The sequence below is a fragment of the Atractosteus spatula genome, chromosome 8 (assembly GCF_055471065.1).
Source record: "Atractosteus spatula isolate fAtrSpa1 chromosome 8, fAtrSpa1.hap1, whole genome shotgun sequence".
NCBI classification, from domain to species: domain Eukaryota; kingdom Metazoa; phylum Chordata; class Actinopteri; order Semionotiformes; family Lepisosteidae; genus Atractosteus; species Atractosteus spatula.
In genome coordinates this window covers 40,362,685-40,380,110 of record NC_142713.1, presented here as the reverse complement: position 1 = coordinate 40,380,110, position 17,426 = coordinate 40,362,685, and the positions used below count along the sequence as shown (strand labels likewise).

Here is a 17,426-nt window from a genome sequence, read left to right as displayed (position 1 = left end):
TGTTTTTTACACTTTATTTTTATTTTGAATTCTAAGGCGTTACAAGTGAAATCAAAGAAGACTCGTGGATCACAATCTTCATTAAGGCAAATCAGGATGACAGAAAACATCACTTGTCCCTTGAAAAGTAATCTTCCTTAATCCTTAATTTCCCTTAATGTCATTTAGTTTTTAACCTATTAAACCTTAAAAAAGTAAAATGGAAAGATTTAGTCTGAAATATAAAAAAATATCATCGACTGTATCTTTATTAACAACACAACAATCCAACAAAGAAGTCAAAGAAGTTTTCAATTCATTGCAATGTTACAACCTAAAAGTCTACAACTGCAGCAGCGTTTCTACAGCTTTTAATACTACAGTGGCTTCTTGAAATACATTATTAGATTTCACCTGGAATGAAAGGCACTTAAGCAATATGATCAGTACTATTCCAAAAGTAAACAATCAAAATCTGACACAATTCTTAATTAAGAGACTAAGTGATCAGTGAAACTTAAACTTGACTCTAATGAAGACTGATTTAGAGGGTTTTTTTCCATTTCCTAGTAAATTATAATAAAATCAAAGTGAACACTGTCACTCTGAGTTTTTGAAGGCATTACCAAAAAGATGAATAAAATCACATTTTCTAAAGCAACCAATACACAGATATTATGTGGAAGTACACAGCCTCTTCTCAACATTTCATTTTTTGATGACTAAAGCCTTTAAACCTTGAGATGTGTGATTGTTAGGTGTGGATTTCAATGCCAAGTGAATGTTTAATAATATAAGTCCAGAGTCAGCTTCATGCTCTTGCATAAAATAAATGTGGTGACATACTGTACCTTATGCCCTCTAGAGGATTACAGATTGGATAACATTCAGCACAAAGTGTAAATTGAGATATGTATGATAAGTTATTATAAGAGAAAGAAACAGAAAGATGTGCCAAGGTCAAAGCTGGAATGCTAGATCAGGTTCTCATTAAGATAATTTGGTATTTTAATCTGTAATGTTATTTTATTACTTTTCACTGAGCAATATTATGTGTCTCAGTTGAAAACATGGCTTTTCTGCTTTGTTCCTTTTCTTTTATGGTTGTATTCCCCGAGAAAAAGACTCTCAATGCATCCCTACGAGCAACAATATTGTGTAACTGTTTCACATCAATCACCGATAATACATTGTATACTGTATTTCAGAAAAAAATCTATTTTGTGAGTTTAAGACTTCTATGATTTTTTGTGTTACTTAAAAAAAAACAAAATAATTAAATTGAAATAGAATTCCATAAATAAATGTTACTTTTTTTCCTTACCTCTTTTTTTGTTTTTAAGGACACACAGTGAAATTGTGCATGCCAGGAATATCACAAGTCCAATGCCAATTAAGGTCATCTCCACTGTTTCCAGAAGCTCCATTCGAGAAGTCAAGGACGCTTTGAATTCCTCAGCTGTTGCGTCATCAAGTGCTGCCGTCTGTTATTTGGCAAAAAAAGATGTTATTTTTACAGATGTCACCAACAGGCTTTGTTTTTCATCTGTTTCTTTGGAGGTATGCCTACCAGCTCAAAACACATTTTAGAAACCGCAAAATGTTTTCCATCTCTTTTAAGTTTCCAATTTAAGCAAAAACCAATAATATTGTTTTAATTATTAATAGAAAAACCTACTCACCTCATTAAGCCAGACCACAGGGAAAAAAATATTATCCTTAATTTTTGACAACACTCTGCAAAGAAAGTAACAATATTAAAGCAACTGCTGAAAAACACTGTTTTACAACACTGTTTGTGCCATAAGGACTGACACCCAGTTTACTGTTTATGCCAGTTTCATGTCCACATACAGACTTATTCAAGGAGATGATGGGATTTCTGTCTGATGACACATGAAATATTATTTAGCTACAAAACAGGGTTCCTTATGTGAAATATATTTTGCACCTTCTGTCAATACTAATCATGAGAGAACATTACAGCAAATGTGAAGCAGAAGTGAAGATAATGGAAAAGTTGAAAATATAAATCTCAGAGATGCAGAGATGACCCCTTACACTACATTTGAGCTTGCGACTGTATTTCAGATTACTTACTTTTCATGATACCTAGCCATTCTAACAAATTCTAGCTTTCTTTTAGATGTCCTATAGCTAAACAACACAATATGAAGTGTGATGCTGGCACATCTCAAATTGTATGTCCCAATAAATGTACTGCTTCAAGAGAGATCACAGAAACAGCATACATCCTTAGAATGTATTTTAAATTTCAAGTAGTTTACGTTGATTAACTGAAATCATCTACTAACATTATTAACGTTATTATTATAACGTTATTAATAATAATTAAAAAAGGCATTAAGAAATAAATTACACTGCATTTATCTGAAAAATGTGTTTAGGATAAACCAATATTGGAGGAAACATTTAGCAACTTACTCTATTTTGTTTGATGGTCCAATCTTTAAATTGATCTGCAGCCTTTTGGCAAATCTCATGGAGAAGCCAGTAAACTTACAAAACAGAAAAGAAGGAACCACAGAAACATGAATGTGCAAGATTTAAAAAGATCTTATTGCAGTCAGGCAAATATGTGCTTTGAGCTTTGTCATGTACTATAGATACCGTACAATACTGCATATGCCAGTAAATAACCTCAAACTGTGGCTGTGACACTGTCTAATACACTCTATGTAACTCTATGTATAAGAGTTATGATACGTTAAATGACAATACCTGTTGATAACATTTTTACATGTTTTTAAGTATTTTAGCGTGTTATCCTAACCCTTTACGAATGTGTTTTGAATCCATAAACCATTTATTTTATCTTTGTGAGTGGGTTTGTTTTTGTTGATCTTGTAATCAGACAAACTATGAAGATCTTCTGCTCTACAGAATAAGTTATAGAATGAAATCCTCTTATTGTTACTGTTGACCTTAAGCCTTGTGCACTTTTAACTCATTTTGTTGTTTCTATGGACTCTAATAAAATGCGCTGTTTTGTTGCTGTTTTAAAACAACTGTAAGACTCCAAGGTGTAGTTCTGAAATGTTCAAATCTTACTCACAGGTTCTACATCCAAGTAAGTTGAATGGTGATCCTCATGTGGGTTAATTCCAATTATTGCCTCTCTCAGTATCTCACTACCATGTAGGAAATGTGGCAGTGAAATGTAGATTGGTATACCTAGACAGGAAAACTCATACAGCCGTCACAGCATTAATATTACAAAGCTAAAGACATCATCCTTTCATGTCTACAAAAGATTAAAATAAAAGAATAAAAAATGTCCATCTTTGCAATTAAATTAGGTATTTGTGCATAGTTGTGGTACAATGCAGGGAGTGTCTGGTGAGGGGGGCTGAGCCCCGGATTACGGAAAATGCGTTGCCGTGGAAACCACACCTGACTTGCTAAAGTGAATGAAAGGCAGGTGTAGACATGGTTTACAGGAGGAAAGATTCAGCAGGACCTTGGCCTTGCTGTGGCTGCAGTGGTATAAGAATTAATGCAAAGGCTCTGCTGTGAGAGAGCCGGGCTGAATCTTTCCCCCTTTAAACCACTTCTACACCTGCCGTTCATTCACTTAAGCGCGTCAGGTGTGGTTTCCACGGCAACGCATCTTCCTTAATCCGGGGCTCCGCCCCCCACACCAGACACTCCCTGCATTGTACCACAACATCATACAATTAATTATTAAACCAATATTCCAATGTTTAATGTTGGGACAGGGACTTAAAGTTTTCTTATTCAATGTGAGCATTAAATGCTTCTTGTGGACTTTAGCCTGGGTATGTGTATATTTGTAAAAAGAGTAAAATCAAGAGTGAATATCAAACTGTAGTGTTTAACTAAAGTATTTCAGTTCTGTTTAGAACATATTCACAAAGCAGAGTAGGTTTACTGCTGCTGACACTCACCATCCTTGCATCGGCTAATGTCGAGGATTCCACCAAGAGTGCAATTATTTGTGGCAACGCGATCAGTGCAGTAGCATCTGTTGTCCAGATTGACAGCAGGAGCAGCAAACGTTTCGGGGGGGAGCGTATAACGATAGACGGTAATCCCCTTCAGGTTCTGACTACTTTCAAACTCAGCATAAACCGATCTGTAAGTGTAGAGCAGTAGACAAAAAAGAAACATTTTTTAGTTATCTGATATTATAGTATATGGGAGGCTGTGTTTTTTTTTTAAATCTTTCATTCAAATCATCCACCCATGATCAGAAAACTGTTTATTCACGGTAACTGCCATGGCACCCAGAGCCTATTGCTGAAGCATTCCACCTGCCCATTACACGAAACACGTAGAGAGACACTTTATTGACATCCGTCAACTTTTCCATCATGTAGTTCAAGTAGGTAGCTGCTTCAGCATGTGTAGTCTGCAAAGGAACAAGTAAAAAATTATTCCATGTTGAAAAGAGAAGAAAAGAAACACATTTCAGCTGTGGAGCCTTTTTCAGGCTTCTTCTTCACTCCTGAAGAAGGCTCCACAGCTGAAGCATTGTGTTTCTTTTCTTCTCTTTCAGCATGGAATAAACCTTTACTTGTTCCTTTGCAACTAATTCATCATGTCATAGGGAAGGAAAGAGGAACAGAGCACCTGGAGAAAACCCAAGCAAACACTATTAGGAACAGGAACTCATGAACATAAAACAAATCAAAAACATAAGCCTTGCATTACTTTCATTATCATATGTATGAAAGGATAATCTAACAAAAAATGTTAAATATAGTTTTAAATGCACAATGCCCAAATTTATAACCTACCAATCAGTATTTTGAAAATCTTTTGTTCTTGGACTTCACTTTGGGGATATTTGACACTTCCTCTGTAAAGAACTTCTCAATCTGTGCTATGGTGGTTTATACCATAAATATTCTACTAGAGACTTATAGCAAATAAAAACCATTGTTCATACTATTTTATCCATTTAAAAACATAAGAGAGGTTATAAATTAGATGTAATGTAACTATTTGACCCATCCAGTCTATTTGGTACATTGAATTGACCCAAGGACCTCATCCAACCATACTTGACGGATAAGAACTAATAGTACTAACATAAAAAAGAAAGAATGTTATTGCCTTTGACAACAAGTTGCCTAGCTTGTTCCATAGTCCCACGATCCTTTGCATAAAGAAGTGCTACAGTATATTCTCCATTTTAAATGTACTTTCATGTAATTTGCACTTGTATTCTCTAAATTGTGTTTTATCACTAGTTCTAAAGAGCTTGACTGGAGTGACTTTGTCAAAGTCTTTGAGGATTTTGAATTCTTGAATTAAGCCCTCTTGTCATCTTCTTTATTGTTAAGAAGGTTCAGTTCAGTTCAACTTGTCTGCTTAAGACATGTTTTCATTATCCAGAGTTAGAATTAGTTCCTCTTCTCTGGACAAATTCAAGAGGAGCTATAGATCGTTTGTACTGAGGTGACCAAAAATGTAAACCTATAAATGAAGTCTAACTGCTTTGTACAGATTTTACATACTATTAGTTTATATTCTACACTTTTAATTTTATAGCCTAATGTTGTTTACCATTTGTTGCTCAGACTTTTTCTAAAACATATAAGTGGTGTCTCAACACAATTACCTTTTTTATAAGTTGCCTTTTCAAACTCAGTCTTACCAATTTTATATTTATAATTTACATTTTGCTACATGCACAACATGCAATCTTATACATCAAATGTCCTCATCCAAGTATTTGCCCATCCTTGAACTCCATTTTCTGCTTCCACTAAAACAAATAGATAGTCTTCCTATTTTGGTATTATCTATATACAGTATACTGTACTGTATAACATAATAATATAACCCCATTTTATCTTACCCCTCAACATCTTCCACCACTTATTTTTACTCTCTGTTTTCTATCCATTAACCAATTCTCAATCCAAATACAGTGTATGTCCATTTCCCCAAATGTTAACTGTGAGATCTGCTACATTGCCCAGGAACCATACCAGGCAATCTGGTATGCTAATCATATTTCTACACATATTGAAACAATTTGTGTTTCATCAAGATATTTTATGTTTCATCATAGACTATTTTATTTTGGATCCAATTAATTCCTGTTTGGTAAATTCATATCTTTTTTTTTAATATTGCTATGGCACTCTACAGCAAACATCGTTTGTATGAGGTCTTGAACTGTAGTCTTGTTGGCTGTCTCGTACACCCATCTTGTAGATTATCCATATCCTGATGTTTTTCACCCATTTTTGCATTCCACACATTGGTCAGGTGACTGAGAACAGCTGGTTATTCCCAAGTGCTCTCTGGGAAATCGCCATCTTGTCAAAACCGGCTGCCTTCTTACAATGTTTTTTTTTTGTCTATGGGCATTAGCTGGTATTTATGACATAATTATCTTGTTTGGATTTTAGAGGGCTTCTGATTACTTTTGTTAAAGTTCTGTGTCATTCATGCACATAAAAATAAATGAGGTAACTAATCAACTGTTCATTTAATTAATGCAACCGATAGACCTCTCTGAGGTCAATCTCATCATCATTCTCTCATCACAAACATCTGGCAGTAAAGAAAAACAAAAATAGTAGAAATTAAACTGTTACTTGAAACAAGTGTTACTTGATCTCTATAACAAATTTAAAAGATTAGTACCATTTTTAAAAATAAAAGTTACATTAAAAAATCTTTTTAATAATTATGAACTGATAGGTAATGCTAATTCAGCAAGTATTGTTTATAAATTGTCTTTCTTACCTACAAATATCTGAAGAAAAAAAGTACAATGGTTTCTTTTTGTCAATAAAAGGGGCGAATGATGATCCATCTGTGAAATCATGTAAAAGAACAGTAATTAATTTTAATGGTTTATTATGAGATTACTGAGAGGTTTTTTTATTGTTTTAGTATTATGTATACATCCAACCATTTTATAACTGTTTTATCCAATACAGGGTTATAAATAGCAGAGCAACTTCAAACAATGGAAACAAGACACGATATACCCTGGATGGGATATCACAGGTGTTACAACCCCAAGTGTCTAGGGGTAAAGGGGTGTAACATTTAGGATAATTCTTTTGGAAGCAGGGGGGTTTTGGTGAGGGACTAGGAAGTATGATAACAAGAGTAAGGAACTAGAGTGGTGCCAAAGAAAAGAAAATAACAAACAAAATGGAGCTGGCTAGGACAGTGAGGGAAAGCTAATCTGACTACAAAAGAAAACCCGAAACACACGGTCTTCGACGTCTTCAACACCCTAGCTAACCTGCACTGACTACCCAAAACCATACAAGACAAACAGCACTCACCCGTACTAAACTAGTGTACTAATACAAAATCAACTAAGTGTGTAAGTGTACCCAACAACCTAAACTAACCTTATATACAAAAGTTCACACAAAAACCCAAGTGAACCATGAATACAAATAAGGGAAAACAAGAGTAATCAACAGGAGCAGGGTACAAAAGAACACAAAAGTTTAACATGTAACACTGGGGCAAGGTAATGGCAAAACAAGGATGAACACACAAACCAACGAAAATACAAAGAAACTAACAAAAAAACCAACAAAACAACAAAGCCGAAGCTATACGAAAATACACACACACAAAGCAAAACAAACCAACAAACGAAGCCGAAGCAATAACCAGAAGCGAAGCGAAGCGAAGCGATAACCAAAACCAAACGGGACCAAAGTCAAACAAAAGGCCTCTGCTTGCTGAAAACCTCCATGTTATATGCTGAATAAGATGTGTTCTGATTGGCTGAGAGCTAATTGATGATGATGTCATACTGAAAGTGTGGTGTAATGGTGGGCCAATGGGGAAAGGAGAACAATAAAGGGTCAGCAGTGTGGACATAACAGAAAAAACACACACAGAACACACACTGGGACGTAACACAGGGAACACAGTGACCAAACACACACCTTTAATTTACCTTTTTAATCTATCATTATGTCTTTGGACACTGGGAGGAAACTAGACCACCCAGAGGAAAGCCATGCAAACACGGAGAGAATATACAAACCCCACACAGATAGAAACCCAATAACTGAACCCATGGTCACAGCACTGTGAGGAAGCAATGCTACTCACTGAGCTATCTTGCCACTCATTATCCAACAGTGTCTTAAAATTATTTCCTATTTTGTTGAATTACAAGTGATGAACATGTCTTTAAAGTGAATGTTTTAATCAAATGTTGAATGCTCAAACTGAGTATTTTAATTGGTGAAAGAAAATATTGGATTGGAAAACTAAAATATGCAAATTGCTAAATAATCCCCCCCCTCCCCCTTTGCTATTAAATTAATTCAAGCGCACAAACTTGATTTATAGTCACACAATTAGTTGAATGACCACTGTTTGAATCTTATACTTCATCTTATACATCATAGGTAAGACTATGTCAAGCCTACAATAATTTGATACATTGTAAACTTAAAATGCAGCTATCAGTTTAAGCTTGGTTATGGTAAATCATATAACATCTTTTAAAGGCTTACTCACCTGTGCCATTAACCATGTCACAATAAGTATCATTCCAGTAAGATAAATGTCTGTAACACACAGATTAATACGACATTATTTTGACAAGTGTCTGAATTTCAAATAGAACTATTGCAATTAAACCGAGAATCTACTGTAATGTAATGTCACGATCGGAATCCCTCCTCTTAAAGGTGCTCCGACCCTTTCGTATTTTAGTTAATTATGTGCACCTGCCACCTGTTCTGTGTCTCCTTATTTTAGCCTGGCGCTCTTGCCATTCCTGGCTCAGCACTGGGAGAGGGACGCCCAGAAGCCCACCTACCAGTGGGTCCAGGAGAGACCCGACGGCATAGGCTTCATCACGACCATCTGAGTCCGGGGCTCAGAGTGCCTGGCCTCATTACCTTCATTTTATTCCCTGTCCCTTTTCCGGATCCCATTCCGGATTTTAACTGTTTGTCTCGTCTCGGATGGATCCCCCGGTTTTGGACTTTGGACTGCGCCCCGGATTCCCCCTTTTGGACTGTCTGGATCTCTTTGTTCTTGCCACGCCCCCCAAGTACCAGATCATCACGCCCCCTGTCTGTCAACCTGTCCTGATCCTCTTTGTCTCCTCCCCCTGATGTCCTGCTTCACTTACTTCAGGATTATACCGTCTGCATAGGGTCCTGAACTACGCATCGCAGGAGCCTGGACCAGCTCCCATTAAATGCAACATACATACAGAGTTATAAGCAAAATAAAATGGGCAAATTTACATAATTGTTTTATTAATAATTTCACACTACTCATATCATATATACTCTTTGATGTATATCACAAATATGCCTAATAATATGCACTAATAAGAGTACATATAATAATAGGTTGGCACTTTTAGTATTGTGTGAGGTTTTTTACCTTTCACCTTTCCATCTGTCAATCATTGCCGTTTTTCTGATGTCATCTTTTCCAGTAAAAACAGTATAATATCCATCAAAAGTGCCATTATACTGAAAAAAAACAAATATTAAACATTTATCCAGACTGAAAGATTTAACAGTTTATAACACTTCTCAATTAAAAATTAATTAATAAGACTAAAATGTGTGTTAAATTTGTGTACTCAAAGGTTTAAATATTTGTACAACAATATGATTTCTTGGAATTTAACATTTTATATGGTCCATTGCATGGGTTAGCTACCATAAGTAAAAGGAAATGTTCTAACATTTTAAAAAATATATATATTTTGTTTTACTTACTGGAACAAATAGACCTGTCATTTTGTTTTGTAAAAGTGGATCTCTATAACCCCAGAGGATTTCCTGTACAGTCCTGTACTGGAAAAGTGAAGAGTTTGTATTTTTAATCAATTGGTTAAGCATAGAATGTGTCCAGGGAGGGAAAAGAGAGAAAGCACCCTGCAAAAAAAAATATAGAAACATTTTGAGATGCGTAAAAATGTCATTGTGATTTTTACAACTATTATTAGTGAGTTAGCCACCTGGTCCCATTCAAGGAAACAGCGAAGGGAGTAGTATGGAGACAAAGTAAATGACATCTTTTAACTTCAGATAACTGAAAATGATAAGTAAAGGCTTTTAAAATGAAAAAAATACTCCATGTTTATCTTTCAAAGTTAATTTGAGACTATTGTATCAACACGCCCTTACATGTTGATATCAGTATCAAGATAGTAATGATTTAACAAAAAACAATGTTCCTTCAGTTTTAGGAAAACCCTGTTCTTTGTCAAAGTGTTCAGGAAGCTGGGGCCAGATGGGAACCCTAACTACATAGTTTTCAGGTAATTTATTTTCATTCTAAAACACATACAGTAAATATTTATAACAGGTCTCAGTGCAGGCAGCATCAGGTAAGCAATCGCACAGTCATGGACCAAAACAACTCACAAAACAGGAAAAAAATAAATATAAATTACAGTCATATATTTTTAAACCTATAACAAACAATATAGAGGTATGACTCTTTAACCATTATTAACTAACAATCACATAAACAGGTTTTATAGCTGGAGGTGAGTTCCACAATCGGCTGATCGGCTGTACATGAAAAGCACTGGAATGTTTCCAGTCTTTTGCTGGTCAATCAATCTATCCCCATCAATGGGAGTCTAACACACCAACTCAGCTGCATCTAATTAAGGCCTGGTAGCGTCTGGTCTGATTATGTTTGCCTTAAACATACCAAATGCAGTTTCTAATTATTGCAACCTCTTGTAAAATTATTTTATGTGAAACTTAAATAAATGTAGCTACCTTTACATGAATGTGAAATGTTTTTACACTGGTAACAATAATTAATTCTTTTTCCTTGATGTTTACATAATTTTATGTAAGGCTATTTTAGAGGCAGTAAAGGTACTATCATATTTGCCATTAAATTAAAGCCTGGAAACAAAATATTAAGCTTTTGTTTAATATTGAGACTGCAAGACAGTCTTTCAAAAAAGGTGAGATTTATCTTAGTTTATTCTGAATAGACCAGTGTATACTGAAAATATTCCTGAAATATGTTAATACATATTAACTGAGAAAAAAAGTATGTAACCATTGTCAGTGTTCAGTGTCACCTAAACATTGTTGTAGACCACCCTAGAAATGTCAGTCCATATTCAAAATCTCAGCATCAAGATCATAAAACTGGCTAATTTATTTTATTCTTTATTATTTATAACTTAATTGTATTCTGTTAGTCTGTATTGCAACTTGCCAAACCTTTACGTCAGTTTCCGTCAATAATATATGGTGTCTACTTCATCAGCCCTAGTTACTATAAAATTGGCAAACGTTTAAACTACAGTGATTAAAATACTTCATTGTTTTGGGCAACACTTGTATGAAAGAATAGAGCTGACATAGGGAATTTTCAGTGACTCTTGGGCTTGACATAGACATCTTTAAGGAGGGCTTTCCGTTATGGTTGTAATTCTCTGGCATAGCCATGTGTCTTTCAAACAAAAGGTAAGCATACAGTGTTTTTCAACACTGAAATACAGTATGTCAAAAATGATGAACAGCTTCCACAATATGATTAGGAATGTTTTTCACTAAACAGATCAATTAAATTATTTTTTGAATAAGAATGTAAGAAGCATCTGCTAAACCACAGTTTAATCTCTGAGCAGTAACATTAGTTGACAGTGCACACTAGTGATTGAACATAGCTACTGTATTGAATGTGCAGACACTGTTAACTGTTTGAGTTTTAGTTTAGAAATTAGTATTTCATTATATATATATAGTTTCATAAAACTACTGTTATATTCTCACATACTATGTTCCATTTTTTAATTGTGTATGCCTATATAATTAAATAATATTAATTTTATAACTAAAGGGTTATGAAACAGTCTAGTGTTTAGCTGTAACTTCTCTATATATTTTCTTTTAATATTTAAATTCACTTTCTCAGATTTTATTGTTAGTGGTACAGATTTATGTTGTCAGTATAAATATAGATATAATCAACCCAAAGTAAATTATTATTTCTTTGCAAAAGTATAATACAACTTACTGCAACTGCCAAATTAAGAGAAGTGACGTTATCAGCTTCAGATCCTATAGACATACTTGGCTCAAATATAGCACCGTATGGTAGGAGAAAAGAAATGGTATTGTTACTGTTTGCTGTTATGTTTTCTTTTGGCTGGTAACGGGTCCTAGAAAAAGAGAGATAAATTGAATGTTCCAGTTAAACAAAAACAATATAAAAACCCATCTCATAATGCATTATGCATTAGTCAATATTTCTGCATTATATAATTCACAAGGTATAATATCATAAAAAGTAAATAATAAATAAAGATTTCACCTATATGTATATGGTCCTTTTTCAACAACAACTGGTTTTGCTCCATGTTCAATTATTTCAAAGGGATTCTTTACATCAAAAAACCAAAACTGTCTGTATACGGCACCTCCTGTTTGTACCCAGTTCTCATATGCAACGGTTCCATTTTCAATTACAGCTTCCTTTGAAGACAAAAATATGTATAGTAGTTAATAGTTAGATTGTACATGTGTAAAAGCTATAGATGTGCAGGAATTATTGGCAAAAATACAATAAATAGAAAAGCAATCACATACAGTACACATTCAAATCTGAGTATTTGTGTTAAGTGTATCTGTAAAACAAAAATAAACAATACCCAAAATATTGCAAAGTTTTACAGAAAAATAAAACTTAAGAACACAAAGTTTACTCACTAGAAGAGTATATTCAGTTATGAGGCTGAATACTCATTATGGTACAGTATGTACAGTTGTGTTACACCTCCCCTTCTTCTGTCTTTCCTGGTACTCCAGATTAGTCTGGAGAGGAATTAATGTCACATTTATTTCCACTGCTTTTGATTGGTCATGTTTCCCTGATTCCCGTTATTAGATGCTGTTTATACCAATGTTGTTTCTGTTGACATGGATAATAAAAACTGGGTTTCCACCTGTCTTAGCTAGGAGCCTGTCAGTTGTATGGATGATATCAGTCACCTTTGCATTATCCTTATATCATCTCCTAGATTTGTTGCACATCTCAGTTGCAGTTGCTCCTGAGAATAGAGTCTTTGAAAACTTCCACACCTCTTGTATAGTTGGTAGTTGAGTACAGTAGCTGTTGTCGATACCAGTGTTTGAATTTGAGGGTCAGTGATGGTGTTGTCCTGAATTTTGCCGCTTTGAGTTTCCACAACCTGACTGCAGTCCTTGATGGACTTCAGATTTGGTAGACATGTGATGTTGGATGACATTGTTAGGACAGATTGTTAAATTTTATTTCCCTTCACCACCTGAAACCAGCTTCTCTCAAATTCTCTATTTTGTTAGTCTGAAAATTCAGAGTTCATATCTTGCTGAATGTTGGTTTGAGCAATTATTCAATGTCTTGGAGCTTCTGGAGTCTTGGAGTTTCTGTTAATTCCTTTTCCAGCACTTCCATAAGCAAAAACTGGATTTTATGGCAGTTCGCCTGATATAGACTGGTTGTTGGATTTCCTCCAGGGTGTTCCATATGTTGCACAAGCTGCAGATCACAGACTTCAGAAAAATCTTTTTTTGAAGTATTACATGTGTAATGTTTGTTTTCTTAGTGACTGTTTAACATTTTCTTTAAGTATAATTGAAAGAATATCATCAGCCTCTAAAGATTTGCAAATCTTAGGTGCCTATAATACTGTATATCTTCCTCTGCAAAGCTATTAATTAATGTATAACTTTGTTCCTAAGGCTGAGGCATTTTGTTGATTTATTTCTTGGTAAACAATACATTTTAGCCCTAAGACACTTAAATTAAAAAAAAACTCACAACATGCTGTCATACACAGTTTCATACTAGATGTTTCATTATGCAAACTGTCACCTTTTAACTTGACAGTATTGTGCAAAATCAAGAAAACCATTACAATGCATCACAAAGACTATTGAATTTGATTTTCTTAAAATTTTCCTCCTGTTCTCAGAACAGATTTTTCCATAAATTTTTAAACCTAACCAGACAATTTTTAATAGCTATAAAATACCAGGTAGGTATCTTTGTCCTAGTCTTCTTGTGATGAGAGTTTTTTATTGATAGCTTTCTTCAGAGTTTACACAAAGAAAACCTAGAGATTTAGTTCTATGGCGACCTCACATGACTTACTCTGCTAAACAAAAATATAATTTTAGTCAAACACCTGTGATAGCAATACCAATAGTGCAGTTTAGCATAAAGTTATTTAACCTTACTTTAAATCTCCATAGTGTTCCTTTATCTTGCTGTTCACTATGCAAATTAGCAACATACCTTTTCTATCGATCCGTGAATAATAGAATTTCCAATTGGAATTAGAATCCCTCCAAGGACGGCTAACAATCCACCGACAACAGCCCCAGCTATAAGGCCACATTGCTTGTTGCACATTCTAATTTAGTGTGGTTGCTGCCTAGTCCATGCGAGTGGTAGAAAGCATGAATATGAAAAGGAGCGAGGCTCACAATAGAAAAGACAATATACCAGTATCTTATGGTTAAAGGCCAATCTGTAAACAGGTAAAATGATTAAAAAGAGACTATCTCAAAAGTGAAAACACTACCATTCAACAGTTTAAAGGTTAACCACTCAAGATTAAACTCTTGAGCTCAATGTTTTCTAATATGACAGAGAGATTGTATAAATAGGGTCTGACACACCCTGGTTTATAATAAGGAGGTTGTGAACAAGAACATTTATAGACAGGTCTAGGTAAAACTGACACACAACACAGCTGTAAGGTAAAGAGAAAATGCTCTTTTACTTACAGTACAAGGAAAATAACTAAATTTCTTCAAACATAAACAAAAGCCTAAGATCTTTGAGATTCAAATTACACTTCTTCACCAGCCCTCTCTATAAGTTCAGCCAAGCAGCTTAACCGCTTTCCAGCTGCAATAAAAAGTTCCTCTTACAAAACTCACAAATGTCTTAGTTCCACCTGTTGCTTTGTCAGATTCTTCTGAAGTTATGTGAAGGTTTTAAATTCATTGAAATGATTAGAGATTGGAACAGTAAACCGCAAGAGAGCTTTGATGACTGTTAGGAATGAAACACAATAATCACACATGGATTCTACATATAAATTGATGCAAAATCAAAACCTGCATAGCAAACCAACAAGAGTAATATAATATAGTTATGAATCAAGTAGCCATGATACATTGTAAATAGATAATTATACACTCATAGATTACAAAGCAAATTAATAATGTCAGAATTAAAATATAATGACCATAATGTGTTATTGTATAACTCATAGGTCATATCAGTCTCATGTAGTTAATCACATTCCTAATCTCAAAGACAGAAAAATATACATTTACTAAACTCAAAGTTATAAAATGTGTGTTTGGAATAATATTTGAACTCTCAAGGTATATATCATAATGTGAATAAAGAAGTTTTATACTCAAAGGTCCATTGACGTAATGTTTCTTGATGAGTGAGAACTTCCCACAGAAGAGAGAGATGGGCTGTTCATGGTTCAGTTTTCTTCAGCTGGCTCTGTGCCAGGAATGTCCGAGCACAGAGTGAAGAGGGAGAGATCTTTCCTTAGTTTTTGCTGAAGAACAGCTCTCCAAGGAAGTAACCGACTTGCTGAGCTGCAGTTTTTAAAACAATCTATGCATAGTTGTATGCTTGGGTCTGGTAGCGAGTAAAATAGGTCAGAGAAATTCAGTTCAACCCAGCTATATCTGAATATGCTGGGATAACCAGAATGCTCAGCAGTAGTAGTGTCGGCAGTAGATCCAGTCCTCTCTTCCAAAAACATGTCATTGAGACAACAAGTGTCATTGAGTCAGCAGTTTTCAAGAAGGAGAGGTATTGTAATGTGTGTGAAACAGTTATTTTTAAAAATTGTCTGGAGAGGAAGTCAGTTTTAATAGTGAGCCTTGTTTTCCAGATCTTGACAATTACTCTTGAAGGCATCAGTACAAGGTTTGTGTTTTGAGATGTTATTTTATTGTCACCTATGCTGAAAGGCAGAACATGAATTATTGTTGTGATCACCAACAGAAAGAAATCTTAAATAATGTTTAATTCTTAGTGTTTTCAACCCTATGATAGATAAGTTGCAGTAATTAAGTAGAAAGATACACTACATTGAACAACCTATGGATCAAAATGTACTTGGGATTGGCATAAATTGGTTATTTTTTTAATATACCATACAAATTTGATAATTTTTTAAAGGTCCTTTAACAGCAGTCAGATGGCAGCCAACAGACAAGCAGGCAAATAACTCTGGACTTTGTACAAACATCAGATGAATGTCTGATAAAAACAATAAATTTTATGAGCAGAGCTGATTTCCTGTAGCTTTGCAATCATGAGTTGAAGCTGAAAATAATACATAATCAAATTCAATAGCCTTTAGCAGCAACTTAAATTCCACAGAAAAAAAAACATGTGTTTGCAGGACCTATCCCCCTGTTACTTGAAAAAAGGAACTAAATTCTTGGCTGAAAAGGAACAGATAAATGTTTATTCCATGCTGAAATGAAAAGAGACACAAAGTTTCGGCCGTGGAGCCTTCTTCAGGTATCAGCCTTGACACCTGAACAAGGCTCCACGGCCAAAATGTTGTGTCTCTTTTCTTTTTCCTTTTCCTGTTTTTTGTGCTGATGGAGGGCAGCAGTAAATCTTACAAAAAATCCTATGGTTTAGCTCTAGATTTTCCTACTTCATGTAGATTGTAAATTAAGGTGTAGTACATTGTATATTGACTCTTACATTGCATGTGCATTCTGTATGCATGGTACTAATGATTTAAATACTGTATTGTAACATAATTACAATAAGATTAAGATATTGTCCTTAAAATGCATTGTAACATATGACCACAGTTTTCCAAATGTATAAAACTTCTTGATGTAAAATTATAACAATACTGGATGTTCTCATAAACAAACTGTAAAACATATCAGGACACCTAGAAGAAAGAAAAGAGCAATGAATTTGCTTCTGACTAAGGTCTAGCAATGAATGATATCAGCCACCTCAGCTCCACGAGAGAGTATACAATTGCTGACTCATGGTCTTTCACTTGCAGTATTTCTGAGAAGTGAAGTCCTTTTTCTTATGATTTTGGTTGTCACTGGTAGGAAATGATGGTATTGTGATTAGTGTCTGGGCTTCACTGTATGTAATCATGACATCTTAGAAGTTCCTGCCTGTTACCAGGTCTGACAATGGAGCAAACGTTTTTGGTGATGTGTTGTTAACCAGAAGATTGCTGGATAGGCTTCTGATCCTCCTGCTGTCAGAGAGCTCTAGAGACCATTTCTGCCTGGAATGATCTCCCCTTAAACATTTTGCAATGATTTTGTAAGTCTGAACAGTAGAGGGCTGGTTCAAGACTTAAATTAAAGCTAACAACTTTGGACAAGCTGTAGTCTATTCGTTTCTCTGTACTGCTGCTCAAACAATTTAGAGTGCATACCTTCATG

General features: G+C 34.7%; 1 protein-coding gene across 1 annotated transcript; it reads right to left on the bottom strand.

Moving 5' to 3' along the window:
• Positions 1–14,449, bottom strand: cd36 (CD36 molecule (CD36 blood group)). The gene is made up of 13 exons (XM_088923653.1): positions 14,248–14,449; positions 12,283–12,443; positions 11,986–12,130; positions 9,711–9,869; positions 9,367–9,458; positions 8,485–8,534; positions 6,727–6,796; positions 3,909–4,096; positions 3,056–3,174; positions 2,425–2,498; positions 1,662–1,716; positions 1,304–1,463; positions 1–185 (listed from the first exon to the last, which is right to left on the bottom strand). The coding sequence occupies exons 1-13, from the start codon at positions 14,362–14,364 to the stop codon at positions 172–174; spliced, it is 1,404 nt and encodes a 467-aa protein (XP_088779779.1). The 5' UTR covers positions 14,365–14,449; the 3' UTR covers positions 1–171.
• Positions 14,450–17,426: the final 2,977 nt, after the last annotated feature.

Excerpts from the sequence above, each read along its gene's own strand:
- cd36 (XM_088923653.1), bottom strand. The coding sequence starts at position 14,364 with ATGTGCAACAAGCAATGTGGCCTTATAGCTGGGGCTGTTGTCGGTGGA. Across the intron at positions 12,131-12,282 it reads AAAGGACCATATACATATAG|GACCCGTTACCAGCCAAAAG; the intron begins GTGAAATCTTTA and ends CTCTTTTTCTAG. Across the intron at positions 1,717-2,424 it reads GGACCATCAAACAAAATAGA|AGTGTTGTCAAAAATTAAGG; the intron begins GTAAGTTGCTAA and ends CTTTCTTTGCAG.